Raw genomic sequence first — 21,755 nt, 5'->3', positions numbered from 1 at the left:
CGCTGCTTATTTGAACTGTCGAGGACTGAGTCGTAGTGGGAGTGACGCCTAAAACAGAAATAACATCAATAACAGACTTTGAAGAAAAGATCTGGAGACAAACCTATCTTAGTTGAAGAAAGCTGAATTGATTTCAAATAGAACAATATCTAATTTAAAAAGAAGAATCCTTAGGTAGATATGGAATTGATTTTAAAATGCAACAATTTTTGTACATTTTTCATCTTTAAAAGAAGCATATCAGTGCAAGAAAAAACATAAATTTTGTATCGATTAAAACGATGCATTGATATTTCCTCAATGACCAGTTTTTTTTAGTAAGTTTAAGGCATGCTACATAGAGTTTGATATATCAGATATCAAGAAGAAATATTCAAGGGACCTAAAAATGGATATTTCATAACAATAATTTAATTTCTTTGCAACACAGCATCTAATTGAAAAAAGGAGAGTTAATTTATATGGTTTAAACATTTTGCCTACTTTTCAATACTTTTTTTTTATCTGACTGTTATGACAACAATGTAAGATATAAGAAATGGATACAATAGCAACTCAAGTCTCAAATTATAAGTAAGATTACAACAGAACACCATTGATATATAATGTTTTGCACTTTCTAAAATAAAACTGACTGTCCAAGTGTTACAGTATAATAAAGATGGTCATTCTAGAAAACAAATATATAATACTGTAACAGGACACATTTTTATAGGGTCAAATGTTTGTGGTTTGAGTAAAAACACTTAGTTCGTGGGGATTTGTATTGGATGATGAAAGATTCCTGAATAGTTATGTAAGATCTTACAATTCGTAGTGGACATGAATTTGAGGGTCTCCTCATACCTCGAAAACAACGAAAATTATCCCTCCAGAAAACTTTTTGATTTCACAGTACTTACCAGTTACTGCTGTACCGCCTTGTTGTGGTGTAGATTGTTTGCCAATACCATGTTGTCCTTATCAATGAAAAATTTATTTGGTTATATAATATGTAAAAAAAATATCTACAGTTTCAAAAACAGATTTTCAAAAAAAAAAAATAAATAAATAAAATAAAAGATGACCTTGTAAAGAAAATTGAAAGTATCACAATGCTCATATAACTAGGGATGAGTCAAAAAGATAATTTTATAGCCATTAGATTTACGCTAATTTGTAGAACTTTTTATCAAAAAAATAAGGAACATTAATTTTTGTTCAAATAAGTAACTCTTTTAAATGAGATTCAGTTCTAAATCCATTCTTACTCTTAAGATCTAAAATTAACTAGACGATAAAAAATCTAGGGTTAAAATAACAACAGAAAGATATGCGTTTTCTGGTATACGTTGCATTCAGGATGTAAATTCATACATTTTTTTCTCAAAGGATACTTAATTATAAAATTCATATCTAACATGAGAGTTTTGATTCTTTCTAAATAAATTAATGCTGATAAATAATTTCTCATGTTAAACGTCTAAAGTTACCAAATAAGCCTTAGTTTGCCTCAGAAAAATTATCAGGAAAAACTTGTGTACCTGTCATCTGTCCAGTGCTGCTGCCTTGAACTGTCGAGGACTGAGTCGTCGTAGAAGTGACACCTAAAACAAAAATAACATCAATAACAGACTATGAAAACAAGACCTAGAGATAATCATATCTTAGTTGAAGAAGTTTGAATTGATACGAAACATAACGATATCTTATTTAAAAGAAGAACCCTACGGTAGATGTTGAATTGATATTAAAATGTAACAATGTTTGCAAATTTTTCATCTTTCAAAGGAGCATACCAGTGCCAGAAAATACAAGATTTCTGTTTTGTCATAATAGAACGACGCATTGATATTTTTAAAATGACAAGCTTAAAGAAATTTTAATGCTTGCTTGGTAGAGTTTGCTACATCGGATATGACGAGGAGGTATCATGACACTTAGACATGCATATTTGTTATTAAAAATTTAACAAATTGCAATTTTATAACCCTTCATTTGATTGGATAAAGGGTTAATTTATGTAATGTAGAAATGGTGATTACGTCAGAATAATCGTTTTTTAAAAACTAATTCTTATTTATAATTGTTAAATATATAAAAAAAAATGTTTCAAAAGCTACCCAAGATACAAAGTATAGATTAGATTAAAAAGAATACCCATTTTTAGAAACATTTTACGATTTTTAAAGCCTCTGCAGTCTCTTACCAAGTATCGCAGTATAACATGGATAGACATTAAATAAAACTTCATTCCTCAAACATATAAAAGGAAGATGTTACTAAAGACAAATACTTACTTGTAACTGCTGCACCGCCTTGTTGTGGTGTAGAATGTTTGCTTATTCCAGATTGTCCTAATTAACAAAATATCCATTCGTTAATTTGGCATTAAAAATTAACTTCATTGTAAAAAAAACTTTTCATCCAGTAACCTAGCTAATAGAAAAAAAGAATTCCATTAAAGAAAATTAAAAATGATTGATTGATTGATTGTATGTTGTTTAACGTCCATCTCGAGAATTGAAAAATGAAGTATGATAATTGTCATATAACTTGGGAATGAGCACAAAGTAATTTTTTTCATAGCCACTTGATTTAACAAATGTGTATCTCTTTTCACGGAAAGGAATAGGAAAATCCATTTTTGAATACGAAACTCTGAAAAAAAATGTGTACCTGTCGTTTGTCCGCTGCTTATTTGAACTGTCGAGGACTGAGTCGTAGTGGGAGTGACGCCTAAAACAGAAATAACATCAATAACAGACTTTGAAGAAAAGATCTGGAGACAAACCTATCTTAGTTGAAGAAAGCTGAATTGATTTCAAATAGAACAATATCTAATTTAAAAAGAAGAATCCTTAGGTAGATATGGAATTGATTTTAAAATGCAACAATTTTTGTACATTTTTCATCTTTAAAAGAAGCATATCAGTGCAAGAAAAAACATAAATTTTGTATCGATTAAAACGATGCATTGATATTTCCTCAATGACCAGTTTTTTTTAGTAAGTTTAAGGCATGCTACATAGAGTTTGATATATCAGATATCAAGAAGAAATATTCAAGGGACCTAAAAATGGATATTTCATAACAATAATTTAATTTCTTTGCAACACAGCATCTAATTGAAAAAAAGAGAGTTAATTTATATGGTTTAAACATTTTGCCTACTTTTCAATACTTTTTTTTTTATCTGACTGTTATGACAACAATGTAAGATATAAGAAATGGATACAATAGCAACTCAAGTCTCAAATTATAAGTAAGATTACAACAGAACACCATTGATATATAATGTTTTGCACTTTCTAAAATAAAACTGACTGTCCAAGTGTTACAGTATAATAAAGATGGTCATTCTAGAAAACAAATATATAATACTGTAACAGGACACATTTTTATAGGGTCAAATGTTTGTGGTTTGAGTAAAAACATTTAGTTCGTGGGGATTTGTATCAGATGATGAAAGATTCCTGAATAGTTATGTAAGATTTTACAATTCGTAGTGGACATGAATTTGAGGGTCTCCTCATACCTCGAAAACAACGAAAATTATCCCTCCAGAAAACTTTTTGATTTCACAGTACTTACCAGTTACTGCTGTACCGCCTTGTTGTGGTGTAGATTGTTTGCCAATACCATGTTGTCCTTATCAATGAAAAATTTATTTGGTTATATAATATGAAAAAAAAAATATACAGTTTCAAAAACAGGTTTTCAAAAAAAATTAATAAATAAAATAAAAGATGAACTTGTAAAGAAAATTGAAAGTATCACAATGCTCATATAACTAGGGATGAGTCAAAAAGATAATTTTATAGCCATTAGATTTACGCTAATTTGTAGAACTTTTTATCAAAAAAATAAGGAACATTAATTTTTGTTCAAAAAAGTAACTCTTTTAAATGAGATTCAGTTCTAAATCCATTCTTACTCTTAAGATCTAAAATTTACTAGACGATAAAAAATCTAGGGTTAAAATAACAACAGAAAGATATGCGTTTTGTGGTATACGTTGCATTCAGGATGTAAATTCATACATTTTTTCCAAAGGATACTTAAATATAAAATTCATATCTAACATGAGAGTTTTGATACTTTCTATGACAAGCTTAAAGGGAATTTATGGCTTGCTTGGTAGAGTTTGCTACATCGGATATAACGAGGAGGTATCATGACAATTAGACATGCATATTATTTTGTTATTAAAAAATTAACAAAACGCAATTTTATAACCCTTCATTTGATTGGATAAAGGGTTAATTTATGTAATGTAGAAATGGTGTTTACGTCAGAATAATCGTTTCTTAAAAACTAATTCTTATTTATAATTGTTAAATATATAAAAAAAATGTTTCAAAAGCTACCCATTCCATTAAAGAAAATTAAAAATGATTGATTGATTGATTGATTGATTGTATGTTGTTTAACGTCCAATTCGAGAATTGAAAAATGAAGTATGATAATTGTCATATAACTTGGGGATTTTTTTCATAGCTACTTGATTTAACAAATGTGTATCTCTTTTCACGGAAAGGATTAGGAACATCCATTTTTTGAATACGAAACTGAAAAAAAATGTGTACCTGTCGTCTGTCCGCTGCTTATTTGAACTGTCGAGGACTGAGTCGTGGGAGTGACGCCTAAAACAGAAATAACATCAATAACATACTTTGATGACCTGGAGACAAACCTATCTTAGTTGAAGAAAGCTGAATTGATTTCAAATAGAACAATATCTAATTTAAAAAGAAGAATTTTTAGGTAGATATGGAATTGATTTTAAAATGCAACAATTTTTGTACATTTTTCAATGTGCTGTTATGAAGTTGAACATGTGAAATTTTAATATTCCTATTCCTATTCCTTTTGCTTGTCCGATATGCACATATTCACACAATAGAGAAAAATTATGCTTGAAACGCTCCCCTTACAAGTCAGTGGACAGAGTTTGAATTTAACAATCGTGTTTATATTGGACTGGCACATGTGATAACCAAGCATAGATTGAAGATATTCTGTGTGAATCTACAAGGGAAATATGTCCTCTTACTGAATTCTGCTGGGGGATTGTGTGTAGTTCATCCAATTTTGTATAAGTCGCAATAAAGAGTGGAAAATACCCCCTCTTATGTTGGTAAGTTGAATTTCTCGTAAAATACTTTCTGAACGAGTGAAAATTAAACCTGCTCAGCACTTTCTATGTACTAGAGATCACGAAAAATTTGATCTATGTAACACACCTTTGATATCTATTAAACAAAATTGATTGTATCTTTCAGTTGTTCAATTTTTCTGATTCTGCATTATATGTTTATATGCATGACATTCTTTGTTTTTTCATATAGTCATTTGTAATGTAAATAAATGGCATTTTTCAATTCACAGAATCGTATTTTTGTTTCTTCGTATCAAACAGAGTTAAACTATTGTCAGTGGATTTACATGAAGAACAATATCTTATTTAAAAAGAAGAATCCTTAGGTAGATATGGAATTTATTTTAAAATGCAACAATTTTTTGTAGATTATTCATCTTTAAAACAAGCATATCAGTGCAAGAAAAAAAACATAAATTTTGTATCGATTAAAACGATGCATTGATATTTCCACGATGATCAGCTTTCAGAAAGTTTAAGGCATGCTTCATAGAGTATAATATATCAGATATAAACAGGAAATATCATGGGACATAGAAATGCATATTTCATAACAAACAATAATTAAATTTTCTTTGCAACATATCATCTTATTGAAAAGAGGAGGGTTTATTTATATTGTTTTAACATTTTACCTACGACCCAATAATTAGTTTTTGTCTGAGTGTTATGACAGCAATATAAAATATATACAATAGCAGCTCAAGTTTCAAATTATAAGTAAGATAACAACAGAACACCCTTTTGTTATATAATGTTTTGCATTTTCTAAAAACTAAACTGTCCCTACCCAAGTGTTACAGTATAATATAGATGGTCATTATAGAAAACAAATATAAAACACTGTAAAATAATATATTTTCATGGGGGGGCATATTTTTGCGGTTTGAGCAATTATAACTCTTGGTTCGTGGGATTTGTTTTTGTGGATGAGGAGTTCTTGAGTAGTTATGTATGTAACGTTTTACATTTTGTGGTGGGCATGATTTTGTGGGTCTCTTTATACCTCATACCTCAAAATCAACGAAAATTAACCCTCCACAAATACAGTGATTTTACTGTACTTAATTGTTACTGCTGCACCTCAATGCTGTGGTGAAGATTGTTTGCTAATACCAGGCTGTCCTTATCAAAGACACATTTATTCGTTAATATATATATTGAAAAAAAAAATAAAAATCATCCACAGTTTCAAAAACAAGTTTTCAAAACAAAAGAAAAATACAAATAAATAAAAATAAAAAAATAAAGAATAAAACTACAAAGTAAAATGAAATTATGATAATGGGCACATAACTCGGGATGAGTCAACAGGATACTTTATAGCCATTAGATTGAAGCGAATTTGTACCACTTTTTATCGAAATAATTAGGAACATTAATTGTTCAAATATGTAACTCTGACAAATTCATATTTAATTGTATATCCATTCTCACTCTTACTGTAGGACTTAAAATAACTAGACAATAAAAAGACCTTGGGTTGAAAAAAAAACAACAACAAAAAAGATATGCGTTTGGTGGGATATGTTGCATTCAGGAGTTTAATTCTTATATTTCTTCCCAAAGGATACATAAATGTGAAATTTCTATCTAACATGAAAGTTTTGATTCATGCTTAATAAAGCATTGCTGAAAATCAATTTCTTGTGTGTAAAACGTCCTGAATTAAGAAATAAGTCGTAATTTGTCTCAGAAAAATTATCAGTAGAAAGTTGTGTACCTGTCATCTGTCCGCTGCTGCTTTGACCTGTTGAGGACTGAGTCGTCGTTGGAGTAACCCCTAAAACAGAAATAACATAAATAACAGACTATGAAAACAAAACCTGCCCTGGGGACCATAAAACTTAGTAGAGCTCACTTTTGATCTCAGTCTCACTTTTTCACTATATATTTCTTTGGTAAAAGTGAGACCGAGACCAAAAGTGAGCTCGTCTTAGTTTTATGGTCCCAAGGCCTGGAGACAATCTTACATAGGCAATTTAACCACATTTGATCCACATATGCATTGCCTTTAATATGAGGATGATATGTGGATCTTATGAGAATCATATGTATACAATCATATGAGAATCGTATGTAGCAAATCATATGTGGATCATATGATCACACATATACATATGATTCACATATGAAAAGTCATTCATATGAAACAGTGTTCACTAATTTGCCCTTGGTATACTCAAGTAAAATTGCAATTTCAATAATATATATCAACAGTTATTTGCATGTACATTAATTCAAACGAATTTGTTGGCAATTACTTATGCAATGCTCTACTCTGTTTAACCCCAAATCCTTTCCCTTATAAAAAATAAAAATCACAATTTTTTTTCTGAAATAATGCATTTCCAAGACAAAATTGAATAAGAATACAATAATTTGCTTTTTATTTCAATTCTTTTGATGTTGGTTTATTACTTTAGTAAAATCAAAATAATTCTGTATTTTTTTCCGGATAGGTTTTGACTTCTATCGGATGAAAGTGTACGTCATGTTTGACGTCACTGCTGCAGCAGAAGTGTTCAGTGTTGGAAAAAGTAAGTAATCTCCTAACAATTTTTAAAGAGCTTTAATTCATAAATTGTTTGAATATCCTTTCATTTCTGTAACAGGTTTGTATGAACTTATTTTTGTAATGCTCTCATCAATTGTAATTGTTAAATTAATGCATTTCGTGAACCTACATAACCTTAGTGATCTGTAAGTTATTTTGGATAAATATATTATGAATGGATGTAAACATAAGACCTACAATTGACATATTTAGGGCTAAAGGCATTACTTAATCCAGCCAGTGCAATATTTACATCTATGAATCCATTGACTGACATTTATAAAAAAAAAATTGCAACACTAGAGAACCTAGTTTCGGGTAAATTGTAAGATATTTAAGACTAATGAGAACCTACAAACTTGTAATCTCTCTTTTTTGTAGTTTAAGTTTTAGTTATGCTAAGAAAATATCTACTGTGTGAATATTTGTTTTTCAGGTTCAATATACAGTCAGCCTCTCATAAGAAAAAATCCAGAGATCCAAGGCTTGCTTTAAAATGAAGGTAAATACACACTGTTTAAAAGCAAGACTTTGTTTTATTCTTCCCAACAAAATTTTGGATATCCTGGAATCACAAAGTCTGTTTTTTTGCCTGTCTACCTCTCTGTAGTTTTTTTGGTCCAAAAGTAATACATTAAGAAGCTAAATCTTCTTTATTTTTAGCACTTTGAATTAATATATACCATTTGAACATTCCAAATTCAATTGTCAAATTAAAACATTGCTTTTTATTATTTTAATAAGAAGCATATCTTCCTAATATTGTAATTGTCTTGCAAAATTGAATTTAATTGTCAAAAAGAAATGTTTTTTATGATTTTATTATGAAGCATATCTTCCAACAGTGTAATTGTCTTGCAAATTACATCGTAGGATTCCACAAAATACCTAGTATAACATATATAACATTAGTTTTATCTCGTATCATATCTGTGTCGGTGAATTGGGAATTCAAATGTTTGCTGTGGTAAGTAGCTTTGATGTAACTTGTAGAATTATTTTTGACATTTAAGAATTATTTTATTTTTACTTTTGAAATTTTTGTAGAGATCATTCTGTGCCACAAAGAAATTGTTCATGAAGGGGAGAACTGGTAGATTTCATTTTTGGTACAGTTCAAACAGATTTTCAAAATGGTCGTGAATGATCAGAGGGAGGAAAAACTGAAAATATTGAAAGATACAGAAGGAAAAAGAACAAGGAAATATATGGAATAATTATGAAATGGGAAGGATGTACACAATGTCGTCTGAATTTGACTTGTAAAGATTTCCCATTCTTATTTGTATGCTAAAATATCAAATAACTGGATTTTTTTTTTATAAATTTACAATAGTGAATACATGACAAATGTTTTTGTTGATATTTCAAATTTGCTGAGGACACTTTCATGTCATATGGTATTTTTATACACGTACATGACCTAATTATGTTATCCATTTGTCCAGTATACAGTTTTAACTACTTAATTATTTTGCTGAAATCTTATCATTTGTACTCATTTTAGAATTTGTTAAATACATGTATCGACAAATACTACTGACTTGTTTGTATATATTCTTGTTTAGAATGAACACTGTGAAAAATAAGTTATTTCTCTTGAAAATAATCTTAACAAAAAAGTTATCTTAGCATTTTAGGATAGTTTCAAATATTTTACCAATTTAAGGTAATGAATTTTCATCTAAAGCAGAAATATCCGATTTTTAAATGTGTACAAGAATGTGTTTTCCTTGTGATAAATATTGAAAAAGAACACACTTAAGTGTTCAGTATGGTTTTCATATGATACCCTTTTTATATGATTCTCATAAATAAATGGCTTGAAACACACTGAAACTTTTCATATGTAAATCATATGAAGTCATTTCCATAAAATTAACATACGTGGATTATATGTGAATTATATGATTCTTTTCATACAATTCATATATGATGCCCTTTTTATGATTCTTATATGAGACCAATCATATGAGAATCATATGATACTCATACGTGGATTATGTGTGGAATAAGTTGTCTGTGTATATAATTTAAAGAAATCTGAATTGATACAAAACATAACAATATCTAATTTAAAAGAAGAACCCTCAGGTATATGTAAATTGACATAAAATGTAACAATGTTTTGTTAATTTCTTGAAAAGAAGCATATGAGTGTAAGAAAATACAAGATTTCTGTATTGTGATAAAAAAAACAAACAAAAAACGACGTATTGATATTTTTACAGTGACCAGTTGAGAGAAAGTTTAAGGCATGCTTCAAGGAGTTTGCTTTTTCAGGAACGAGGAGAAAGTATTATAACACTCAGAAATGGATATTTTTATTAAAAAATTAACAAAATGCCATTTTGTAACACGTCATTTGATTGGATAAAGGGTTAATTTATATCGTGTAGAAATGTTACTTACGTCACTAATAATCGTTTTTTAAAATTATATTTCTTATGAATAAATGCAAAATTAAAATAAAATGTGCTTCAAAATCTACTCAAGTTACCAATATAAATTTTATTATAACAATATTCCAATTTTTAGAAAAGTTTACGGGTTTTAAAGTTTATGTTGTCCCTAACCAAGTATTGAAGTATAACGGATAGACTTTAGATAAAACTAATAAATGAAAGAAAATTGTATCAAAAGACAATTTTCTAACTTGTTAAAGCTGCACCGCCTTGTTGTGGTGTATAATATTTGCTTATGCCAGGTTGTCCTAATTAATAAAACATCCATTCGTTAATTAAGCATTAATAATCCTCTACATTGTAAAAAAAAACATTTAATCGAGTACCTTAACCATTAGAAATAAAATTCCATTGAAAATTGAAAGTATGACAATAGTTATATAACTGGGGGATGAGCATAAATGTTTTTTCATAGATATTGGATTTAAGAAATGTGTTTCTCTTTTTATAGAAAGGATAGAGAAGATTTATATTTTTTAATACTTATCTCAAAAAATAGAGATTTATTTATCATGTGTAAAACGTGCAAAATTATCAAATAAGTCTTAATTTGCCTCTGAAAAATTATCAGGAATAAAATGTGTACCTGTCATCTGTCCAGTGCTGCTGTGAACTATCGAGGACTGAGTCGTCGTGGGAGTGACGCCTAAAACGGAAATAACAGACTTTGAAAAAAAGACCTGGATACAATCCCATCTTAGTTGACGAGAGCTGAATTGATGTCAAATATAACACTATCTAATTTAAAAAGAAGAACCCTTAGGTACATATGGAATTTATTTTAAAATTTAACAATGTTTTGTAGATTTTTCATATTGAAAAGAAGCATATCAGTACAAGAAAAAACGTGAATTTTGGATCGATTAAAACGATGAATTGATATTTCCACAATGGTCAGCTTGAAGCAAGTTAAGGGCATGCTACAGAGAGTGTGATAAATCAGATATAAAGAGGTAATATCATGGGACCTAGAAATGGATATTTCATAACAAACAAAAATTAAATTTGGTTTGAAACACATTATCGAATTGATAAAAGGGTTAATTTATATCGTTTGAAAAAATTTGCCTTCGTCACAATAATTGTCTTTTATCTGAGTGTTATGATAACAATTTAAAATATATGAGATGTGGATTTGATAGCAGCTTAAGTTTCAATTTATAAGTAAGATATATGCAGCATACAATTTGTTATATCATGTTTTGCATTTTCTAAACACTTAACTTTCCCTTCCATAGTGTTACAATATAACATAGATGGTCATTATATAAAACAGATACAAAATACTGTAAAATCACATTGTTTTCATTGGGTCAAATTTTCATGGTTTGAGAAAAAAAATGGTACCTGCGGATTTGATTTCTTGGACGAGCAGTTTTTGAGTAGTTATGTATATAGGCAAATACTTACTTGTTAAAGCTGCACCGCCTTGTTGTGGTGTAGAATGTTTGGTTATGCCAGGTTGTACTGATTAATAAAACATCCATTCGTTAATTTAGCATTTAAAATTCCCTTCTTTGTAAAAAAAACATTTTAATTGAGTACCTTTCCCATTATAAATAAAATTCCATTGAAAATTGAAAGTATGACAATGGTCATATAACTGGGTGATGAGCACAAAGGATTTTTTATAGCTACTAGATTTAAGAAATGTGCATCTTTTTTATAGAACGGATATATGAAATGGATTCAAAATCTACTCAATTTATAAGGTAAAACTTTAATTCCAACAGTATATCTTTTTTTGCAAAACACTTTGCAGTTTCTTTTAGTCTATACTGTCTCTACTCAAGTACTACAGAGTACATGTAACATGGTCTTTAATCCTTAAATATATAAAACGTAGTTATTACTAAAGACAAAAACTTACTTGTTACTGCTGCACCGCCTTGTTGTGGTGTAGGATGTTTGCTTATGCATGGTTGTCCTAATAAATGAAACATTCATAAGTTAATTTACATTCAAAATCCTCTACATTATAAAAAAGATTTATCAAACAAAAAAAAATTTATAAAATTAGAACATCAATAAAATGTTAGGGTGACAAAAGTCGTATAAGTGAAGGATGAGTAAAAGGAATTCTTTTTACTTATTGATTTTAAGGAATTTTTAACTCCTTTTTATGGAAAGAATTAGAAACATTTTGTATTTAAAACATAGCTCTGAAAAAATGAGATTCAATTGTCTATTGAATTTTATTCTTACGACCTAGAAAAAAATAGACTATACAAATATCAAGGGTTTAAATGACATCAATAAAAAACTATGAAAATAAGAGCTGGAAACAATCTTATCTTAGTTGAAGAAAACTGAATTTATATAAAACAGAATAATTTCTTATTTAAAAGAAAACCCCAAAAGAAGATGAAAATTTGAATTGATATTGAAGTGTAACAATGTTTCGTAGATTTTTCATTATAAAAAGGGCATATCAGTGCAAGAAAATACCAGATTTGTAATGTGATTTTAAAAAGATGCATCGATTATATACTGCAGTTGTCAGCCTGAACAAAGTTCAAGGTATGCTATACAGAGCTTGAAATACCACGTTAAAAGAACATTATCAAATGACTTTGCAATGGATGTTTGTTAATGAAAAACTTATTTTCATTTTGGATAATAATTTAATCTATACTTCCCTATCTGTTTTTAACACTGATAGTCTATTAATGAAAACTAGTACCTTTTTTTGTTCTTGGCTTTGGTATTGGAACCCGAACTGGTTTGTCTGTAAGAAATTTTCAAATGTATCCTTTTAAAACTCAATTTACAAAACAATGTTTGAGAGAAATTGCATATATAGTTGACAAAGGTGACCAGAAACATGACGATATGAATCAGGTAAAGAAATAAAAACGATACTTAAGGATGCGTAATATCCAACATAAATAATGACAATTAATTACAAGATATTGATTTAGAACTGATTTTTAAATAATAACTAGTTTATAGAAAAAATGCAAAGCTGTTAAATAAAGAAAGCAAATTGAGTACATGAGATTTTGATATATACACTGTAACTATTTGCAAAACATTGGATATTTTATGTATAATATTCAAATGTATATAAATACATAGATTAAGTAGTTAAAAAACAAGCAAATTCAAAGAATTGTGGTCCCCCGCTTTCGTTGTCTATGTTGAACAGATGTCATTTTAAGAACATTTTGTGTCCAATATGACCGCCCTATCATACATGTATGCCATTCAGAAGTAATCATCAAAGTTGATGTTTATAAATTAGGGCTATTTTGAAGGTCAGGATTAAGGGGTATGAAATCATATCATTCTCAGAAATATCTTTATATAAGTACATGGTACATATGAAAGTTCTGTCTCTTCTTTATTAAAAGTTATGAGGAAAAATTAATATTAAAAAAGGCCAAACTTTATGCTCTAGGTCACGAACCAAAATAATGGTGTATTTAAAATGGTCTTATCACAGGTAAAACATAAATTTAATATGAAGGCCCTGTCTTTTCTAATTCAAAAGTTGAGGGTAATTTAGATTTATATCTAATTTGTTGAAAGTAGGTCAAACTTCAAGGTCAAGAGGTTAAAAATCCAAGAGTATAAACGCACTCTCTGTACTCAATTGCGTTAAAGCTAAATATGGGCTTTTCTTTGCAAATGAGCTAATAAAAATGAATAAATTGTACTTTTTATGTACAGAGAAAGTTCAAATTAATTTTCTTATACACACTTATTACCCACAGTATATTAATACATGTGCAAATTATGACGTCACATTATGACGTCATAGTTATTTCCCATTCAAGGTAATAAAACACGAATACAAAACAACGTCGGCACAAGGGCATATTTAATTTAATTAAAAATAAATAAAGTATAACATTAAGGAGAATATTCTTGATATTAATAAGATTGCTGCACAAATCCTATGCTCTTCTTCAATCGATAATAATTTTACTAAACTTCCACTGGACTGTGCATTTTTACCTAATTCAACTTAGAACTGTACGAATGGTACATTGTAACTAAACAATTGCAGTGTCGACATTTGTGCAGCAATATCTTAAATCCTTTGAATGTTCTGCTTCTCTTTATACCTTGTTTCTGTAAAACAAGGTAAGGTATGCCCTTGAGCTGATGCGATTTTGTTGATGTTTCTTATGAACTTGTGTCATAATATGACGTCATAATGTGTACTAGCAAACGAGTATCGTGGTTACAAAGAATGTATTAGAAAACCAGTCTTTACATTTTCTTTGTGGTATGTATGGCAATTATGTGTTTTGATTAATTATTTTGCATAGAAAACTCCATACGCAGCCTTAACTCACTTGCGTATGCAAATGTGTTTGTTAACATCAGATTTGTATCGGCATGCTAATTTGTCAGAGTCGCTGTTTAGCTAAGTAGTAAACATGTAAGACACCTTTGAATCGTAATAAATAACGCCCGTTTCGCTTTCTGGCCATTAAGGCATCTCTAGACTAGAGGTTTTCTTCGGCGTTAATTTTGGGTCCTACTCTGGTGCACCTTCGCTGCGTGACGAGTTCGTCTTGGGAAAGCCCTAGCGGACCCATAGCAAACACAGAAAGGGAAGCTGAAATTTTGTCTGGTCGGATTTGTACTATAAGAAAACGTTCTCAGTGGCAAGCCCAGACATGCGTCTTTTCAAGTTGGCGCGGAGAGGGAGGGGTTTGCATTCAAAATAGCAGCAAAAATAAATGTTTAAAGTGTTCAGTAGACAAAACCGAGGCGTTAGCCGAGGCGTTTATGTTTCAAACAACATTTCTCGACCTCGGAGAGAGGAACGAATTAGGTCACCATGTCTCGATTACGCTGTTCTATTTAACACCAGAGAGAATTTTTTTTTGACTTACCTATATATGGAATGCAGACGATTTGAGCGTTCGTTGCATTAAAAATAGTCTTTTCAAATTACAAATTTGTTCGTAATATGTATTGATCAGTTAAAATGAATATACAATAACAAAATCATGTTCTTGTTTTACTGCTAAAATCACGTTGTTTAAAGTGTAGGGAGGTCCGTGAAATAGCCCTGCTTAGCTATAAAAACCGACATTCATCAGCAACTTGATGCAATTTACAGTGTTTATACTGCAAAAAACAACACATCGATGCGGTCTAAACAAGTATTTCATTCTACAGCCAAACATGCATTTGAATTGTTCAGATTTGATACTTGTTTCTGATCTGATAATTTTTTGATGACGTTCGTGATTTAGTTGAGAATAATGTCCGCCGGTTCCCTTTGAAGTTTTCAATAATCGTGGTAGAACTGTAGATAGGAGATGGGTAACCCAAAAGCGTGACATATAGGCGGGCAGACGTACGGACCAGATGGACATCCCAGTCACCATATACTCTCGCACTTTTCATTTGGGGGTACACGTATAATGAATCAGGGTGTAAAATAAAAAGAAAAAAGCTTAAAAGCTTATGATTTGTAAATGGTCCTCATAAAACAATGGTGCTCACCTGCGTTCTGTATATCTTTGTTTCGACCATTTAGCGATTGGCTTGCATATAAGATATCTACATAGAAATGTGAAAAGAAAACTTATTTGAATAATACAATTAAGTATTGCAAAACTTTACTAAACTAAGTTTTTCTCAGTGAATTATACATGTAGTACTTACCAGCATTCCGTCCGACAGTGCTTTGAACAGAGGGTGAATGATTTGCTGTAGACATAAATATAAATTATATATTTCACATTATCATAAGAAAACAAAGTTTAAACTCTAATACAAAAGAAGCGATTTACGAGTCACTTATCTACCATGAACTTTATTTTATTACCTGACTGATCATGTTCAATATGGTAATAAAATGAAGTGAGAATATAAAGAGAAGAGCTATACCACATAAAGGTTGTTAAGAAAGTTCGTTCCACAGTTTTCTTTTATTTTCAAAAAGAAATAGGATGAGAAGATCTTTACAATTTGTGATATTTCATGTTTACAGAGTCCATTCTTGCTACTGATAAGGTTTTTACTGTCTTTTGTTAAATAAATAAGGAGTGGGCAGGTATTTAAACCGATGATGTCTGTTCAGAAAAACTAAGGATGACGCATATTTGTGACATATATTAAGCACACAGGTCAAAACATCCTTTCAAAAATTATCAAATCTGTGAAAAATTACAAAATGAAAAATCTATTCTTTTAAAAAGTGATCTTCCGTTCTTAAACATACACTCCTCAGTTTGTCTAATGCAAGATACTCTATGAAGAAACAACAGTAGATTATCCTTTATTTTCATCAAAATGATCAGCATTTCTATCATTCGGGTGCTGTTAAGATGTTATATATATATTTTCATATGAAAGAAAATTCCTATAATTTCCTGCTAGAAATGTATTGCTATAAATCTAAAGCACACTCTTAAGATTTTGTCAGACTTGAAAATTCACCTCTTTAAATAAGCACTACCTTGAAATTTTAGAAAATATTTCATCCTGGAACGAACTTTCTTAACATCCCTTACATTCGAGAAAATGGATTTTACATACACTGATTTTGGTTTTTGAACAGCACGGAATTTGCATTTCAAAGAAACATCTATACGAAAATTTGACCAATTCATCGATTTCTTTAAATTTGATAATAAAAATAGTATACATTTTTAAAAATGTTTTAATCGGAAAAAGGTAAATTCTTTTCTGTTAAAAAAGGGACAAATAAATGAAAATAATTTAAGTTTTTCTTTGGATGGTTTGGTCCCTTGATTCCTTCTTAGAAATCAATTCAAATATCAGATGAAACCTTAAACGTTGATTAATGATGATGCAACATCTGAAAAATATCGTAATTTTATCACAGAGTATGCTAAGGTAGCACTACGGATATACAACATTACAATCAAAATATACTGAAAGGAAAAAGAAACGCAGGGTAGCATAATTTTCGATAAAAATTTGACCACATGACCGAAAATTATGAAAATTGGTCAGAAGGGAAATTTAGTTACTGGGCATCAAAATAAGTTTTCAGAATTACTCAACCATAAAATTTATGACGTCACGTAGGGACAACTCAAAAAATCCCAAAACACGTGCAATTTGATAACGACAAGTTTGTCAACAAATCTTGTTGCATTATTTGATGCATATGAGGTATGCACATTGTTTTTCAATATTAAGAGACACTATGAATTAATTGCAATCTTGGCACAGTTTACGGAAGTTCAATGGGGTCTTGTTTTCGAATTGCCTAATTAATAAAAAAAAGCAAAAACGGTTTACTTAGAAGTCACTTGTAAATGATCCCCCCATAAAACATTTTACCCGTTGTCAGAGAGGGTCTGGAGTGGTTTTCAATCAACCGTGACGATGACGATAACGCGAAACAGAGCCATGTAGCGAGCGGGTTATTCGTCCTGCCATCTCTTAAATCGCCACCTTACTACCACAGAAACAGCCATTTATACAGTAGACGATTATAATCATTACTTTCATAAGAAATTTGAAAGAAAACAATTTCGCAATTTGGTTTTTTGAGCCAGTCAACTTACTGTTGTATTCCTCTCACTGGCGCATGCGCGCACCGTTTGACTTATTTTTTGCGTGGTTACCCATGCTAAATATAGCCAGGGTTTGGGAGATAAACACTCTGATGAAATACCATGCAAAGGAGAAATAAGACTATGACAGATGCATGAGATAGACATTGAAGATAATGAGAGTTTTTGGTTTTCACTTTTGGGGGGTATCGTCATTTGAGCTTCAATAACTCATGAAAAATCAGACAAAATCATATGATAATTTGATTATATCTTTTTGAAAGATGATTTTAAAAGTTAGATAGGAAAACTAAAAAGTTTATTAAGGAAAACAAATTTAATTCACCTCAAAAGTTTACCCTGCGTTTCTTTTTCCTTTCAGTATATATTTCAAATTATAAATTAAGACCCAATTATTTAATATAAAAATTAGTCCTAAAGCGCAACACAGTTTGAACTGTGAACAAAATGGTTTATTTTAGATAATGAGGTTAATAAAAAATGAAGATTTTGATATGTTCAATTGAAAACATATTATATTTTTTCATGTTTAAATTTAAAAAAAGTTATTTTATTTCTTGTCTTTGAAACCCCCAGGCAGCGGTAGTCACTACCAAATTTTCTATAGGAGGAGCTTGTCTAGATAGAACAGAACAGCTGTTTATGTTTAGCATCACTTTTCCTTATCAGCTGTTAAGCACATGGCTAATTTGATAATCCGTTGACCATTCCTTTCTATAATTTACGAGTGAAATAGCATAACATTTAATAAATGTGTTTTTTTTAATTTAGCTTTCAAATAATTAAACATATCGATGAAAGAGTTTACTAAGAAATTGCTCTTGGAAAATACAAAAAAATTACTTCTATTAACCAACCAAGTGTTATTTTTATATAACGTATAATAAAGGCATACGACGGATACTTCAGGAAAGAAGCCCCAAAACATTTTCTTGAAAGAGAATGTATAATAACAGAGATGATCGGATATGATGCTGGGCTTCAAATGAAAAAAATAAATGTCATTCCCAGAAAGATTGAAAAGTAACTATCAAAACAGTATCAATATTTTTAAACGTATAAACCGATCTTTTCATGAAAATAATCTATAGGTCAGAGACTTTGATAAATAATGGTGTACGTTAAGAAAAAAAGGATAATGGTCTACTAATTAAATGCTTTATAAAATAACCGTGCTCACCTGAATTCTGTGCACCTGTGATTTTGTCATTTTGCGAATGATGTGTAGAGGAGACACCTACATTGAAATATTATATAAATACAACTTTTATCGGAATATTGAAATCAACTATGGATAACCCTTTTTAACTGTACGAAATGTGTTGTCTTAACTTGAAATACTAGATATAATATAAAAGCTGACCAAAGGAGCCAGGCCATCCTATGAACATGCGCATTACCAAAATATTACTGAATGCTAACTGGAATTTTGCTAGTGCTTTGAACATATGGCGATTAAGTTGTTAGAATGATAAAAGAATAGATTTATTAACATCATTTTTGGAAGGAAGACATTTGAAATTTTACACAAAAGATACAATTCTAGTGATTTTTCAACCAGTGATTAAAAAAGAGGATTTAACATGCCCCTTGATATTAAACATGCCAAACATGTACACATAAACACGGTACAATAAATTTCATAGATTATCTCGCTGATTATCACATAGTCGCACTAAACAAAAGTTTTACATTGGTATTAATAGCCTATCTAAAATCTGTAAAAAAAATATTCTGTTTAATAATAAAATGCATTTTCCACTGTAAAAATTGCTTGATCTGCCTTTTACAGCACATAAAATACGTCATGTTTTCAAAATGACGTCATGTCGACAGTCTTCTGCGGTCTGTGATTTGTTCATAAATTGTTGTCTGGGATTTAACTAGCAACTATTTCTAATGCATTACTAAGATGTAATGTATTTATTATGCTAATACAGTTTAAGATTGAAAATTATTTGATTTTCTGGTATTATGATGATTTACTATTTTGTGTAATGTAACAGTAGGCATTTCCCGTAAAAATTACACCCCGCCCCCTTTTTCAAACCTTTACAATGCTACGTGATATTTATCAAGATATTCTCACCTTAGAGACAGATGAAAAAAAAAAACAATCAAAAATCAAAAAAAAATATTTGAGTCATGTTTAAATTAGTAAAATAAACAGAATTCCTCGCATAGGTTTTGATTTTATTTTATTCAAATTTTAACTAAAATTTGAGTTGAAGTGAAAGATGTAAAGATTAATAAGGATGGATTCGATGAAGGATAATTTTTAACATTCTACAAGGTTTATAAATACATTATACTCTTTTTTAATTTATTATTTGCATTTTTTTTCAATAAAATTGACCAAAATTATATATAACCAATCCAGGCATTTTTTTCAATATTTTTTTATCATCTGTCCTTAAGATTAAAGTACCATCAAATATTAATAGGCAATAAATAAACAATCATTATCCAGATATTTAAAAAATATATCAATTGATAAAAATTCTTGTACAATTAAAAGGAATATATAACTAAACATATGTTCTAAATGATTTGTTTATCCAAACCTGATTTAGATGTAGTGAACAACACTATACATGAATTGTATATGTGTATAAAAATGTAGCAATACGTCCTTTTAAGCTTCTTAAAAGTGTTTGTTCGATAACAGAGATGACCTGAGATCTGAAAATAGGTCTTCAAATTGTGTCAACCATTTAGCATCAATAAGTTCAAACGTAACACCGACCCCTTTGTGAAAAAGATGACCAATAGCTCCGTAAGATTTGATATGATTAGAGAATAAGTTTAGAGAAAAGAAACCTTTTATTTACAAAAGTACTATCATGAAATTTCAATGCTTACCTAAATTCTGTTTAACTGTTGTTTGATCATTTAGCGATTGATTCGCAGATGAGGCACCTAAGTTGAAAAGAATGAAAAGATATTGATCATGAAAATATGACTATGAAGTCTTGGTAAACGTACTTAATAGTGTGAAGTATTTCTCATTGAATTATGGTTCTAACGAGAATTTTGTCCGAAAGGTCTTCGAAGAGAGGTTTGACTTGCTGGATTGATAATTAGAAATTATCTACTTAACACATTGTTATTGGGAAAACAATGTTTTAACTTGCAAACAAATGATACTATACACGAAGTCAATAATCAGTCAGGTAATAAAGTAGTGTAGGAACGATAAAGGGCTAGACCCCTTTGTAAAAAAGATGACCAATAGTTCCGTAAGATTTGATATGATTAGAGTATAAGTTTAGAGAAAAGAAACCTTTTATCTACAAAAGTACTATCATGAAATTTCAATGCTCACCTAAATTCTGTTTAACTGTTGTTTGATCATTTAGCGATTGATTCGCAGATGAGGCATCTAAGTTGAAAAGAATGAAAAGATATTGATCATGAAAATATGACTATGAAGTCTTGGTAAACGTACTTAATAGTGTGAAGTATTTCTCATTGAATTATGGTTCTAACGAGAATTTTGTCCGAAAGGTCTTCGAAGAGAGATTTGACTTGCTGGAGTGATAATTAGAAATTATCTACTTAACACATTGTTATTGGGAAAACAATGTTTTAACTTGCAAACAAATGATACTATACACGAAGTCAATAATCAGTCAGGTAATAAAGAAGTGCAGGAACGATAAAGGACTAGACAAATAATTCGAGAAAAACCAGTATACATTGATTTTGACCACTTTGGTTTTGAACACTACAGAACTGGCATGCCAAAGAATCCCCCGTGAGAAAAATCTATATATGTTAAAATTTGATGACAAAATATTATGTCGAATATTTTTTTTATGTTTTAATCGTATAAAAGTCCTTAATTTCTTTCATGTGAAAGGGAGAATGAATAAAGGAATAAAGAAGGGTATTTTATTTTAAATTATGGTTTGTCCATGCTTTTCATCATTATTCTTTTCATGGAGAACAATTATATGTTTATGAGGAATCTAATGAGGGATCTTAAATGTTTTTCATATACACTAGACAAAATTGCTAAAGCATCACTTGTTAATTGAATTGAACATTTGCCGGATCGCTACTAGTGTATATGA

The 21,755-nt window shown here is 29.8% G+C and overlaps 1 protein-coding gene across 1 annotated transcript; it reads right to left on the bottom strand.

Annotated features, from left to right (window-relative positions):
• Positions 1-665: 665 nt before the first annotated feature.
• Positions 666-15,848, bottom strand: LOC134246903 (uncharacterized). Its single transcript, XM_062729250.1, has 9 exons — positions 15,794-15,848; positions 15,632-15,688; positions 12,846-12,890; positions 11,573-11,629; positions 6,864-6,923; positions 2,280-2,336; positions 1,524-1,586; positions 903-959; positions 666-670 (listed from the first exon to the last, which is right to left on the bottom strand). Exons 1-9 carry the CDS (start codon positions 15,846-15,848, stop codon positions 666-668), a joined length of 456 nt encoding a protein of 151 aa, XP_062585234.1.
• Positions 15,849-21,755: the final 5,907 nt, after the last annotated feature.

The sequence above is a fragment of the Saccostrea cucullata genome, unplaced genomic scaffold, assembly GCF_032062105.1.
Source record: "Saccostrea cucullata isolate Sc308-1 unplaced genomic scaffold, CSIRO_AGI_Scuc_v1 ctg111, whole genome shotgun sequence".
Lineage (NCBI taxonomy): Eukaryota > Metazoa > Mollusca > Bivalvia > Ostreida > Ostreidae > Saccostrea > Saccostrea cuccullata.
This window is presented reverse-complemented; position numbering and strand designations above follow the sequence as displayed.

Coding starts and splice junctions, on each gene's coding strand:
- LOC134246903 (XM_062729250.1), bottom strand. CDS start 15,848: ATGTCTACAGCAAATCATTCACCCTCTGTTCAAAGCACTGTCGGACGG. Junction 15,689..15,793: donor CACTGTCGGACGGAATGCTG/GTAAGTACTACA, acceptor ATTTCTATGTAG/ATATCTTATATGCAAGCCAA. Junction 960..1,523: donor CAGCACTGGACAGATGACAG/GTACACAAGTTT, acceptor TTCATTGATAAG/GACAACATGGTATTGGCAAA.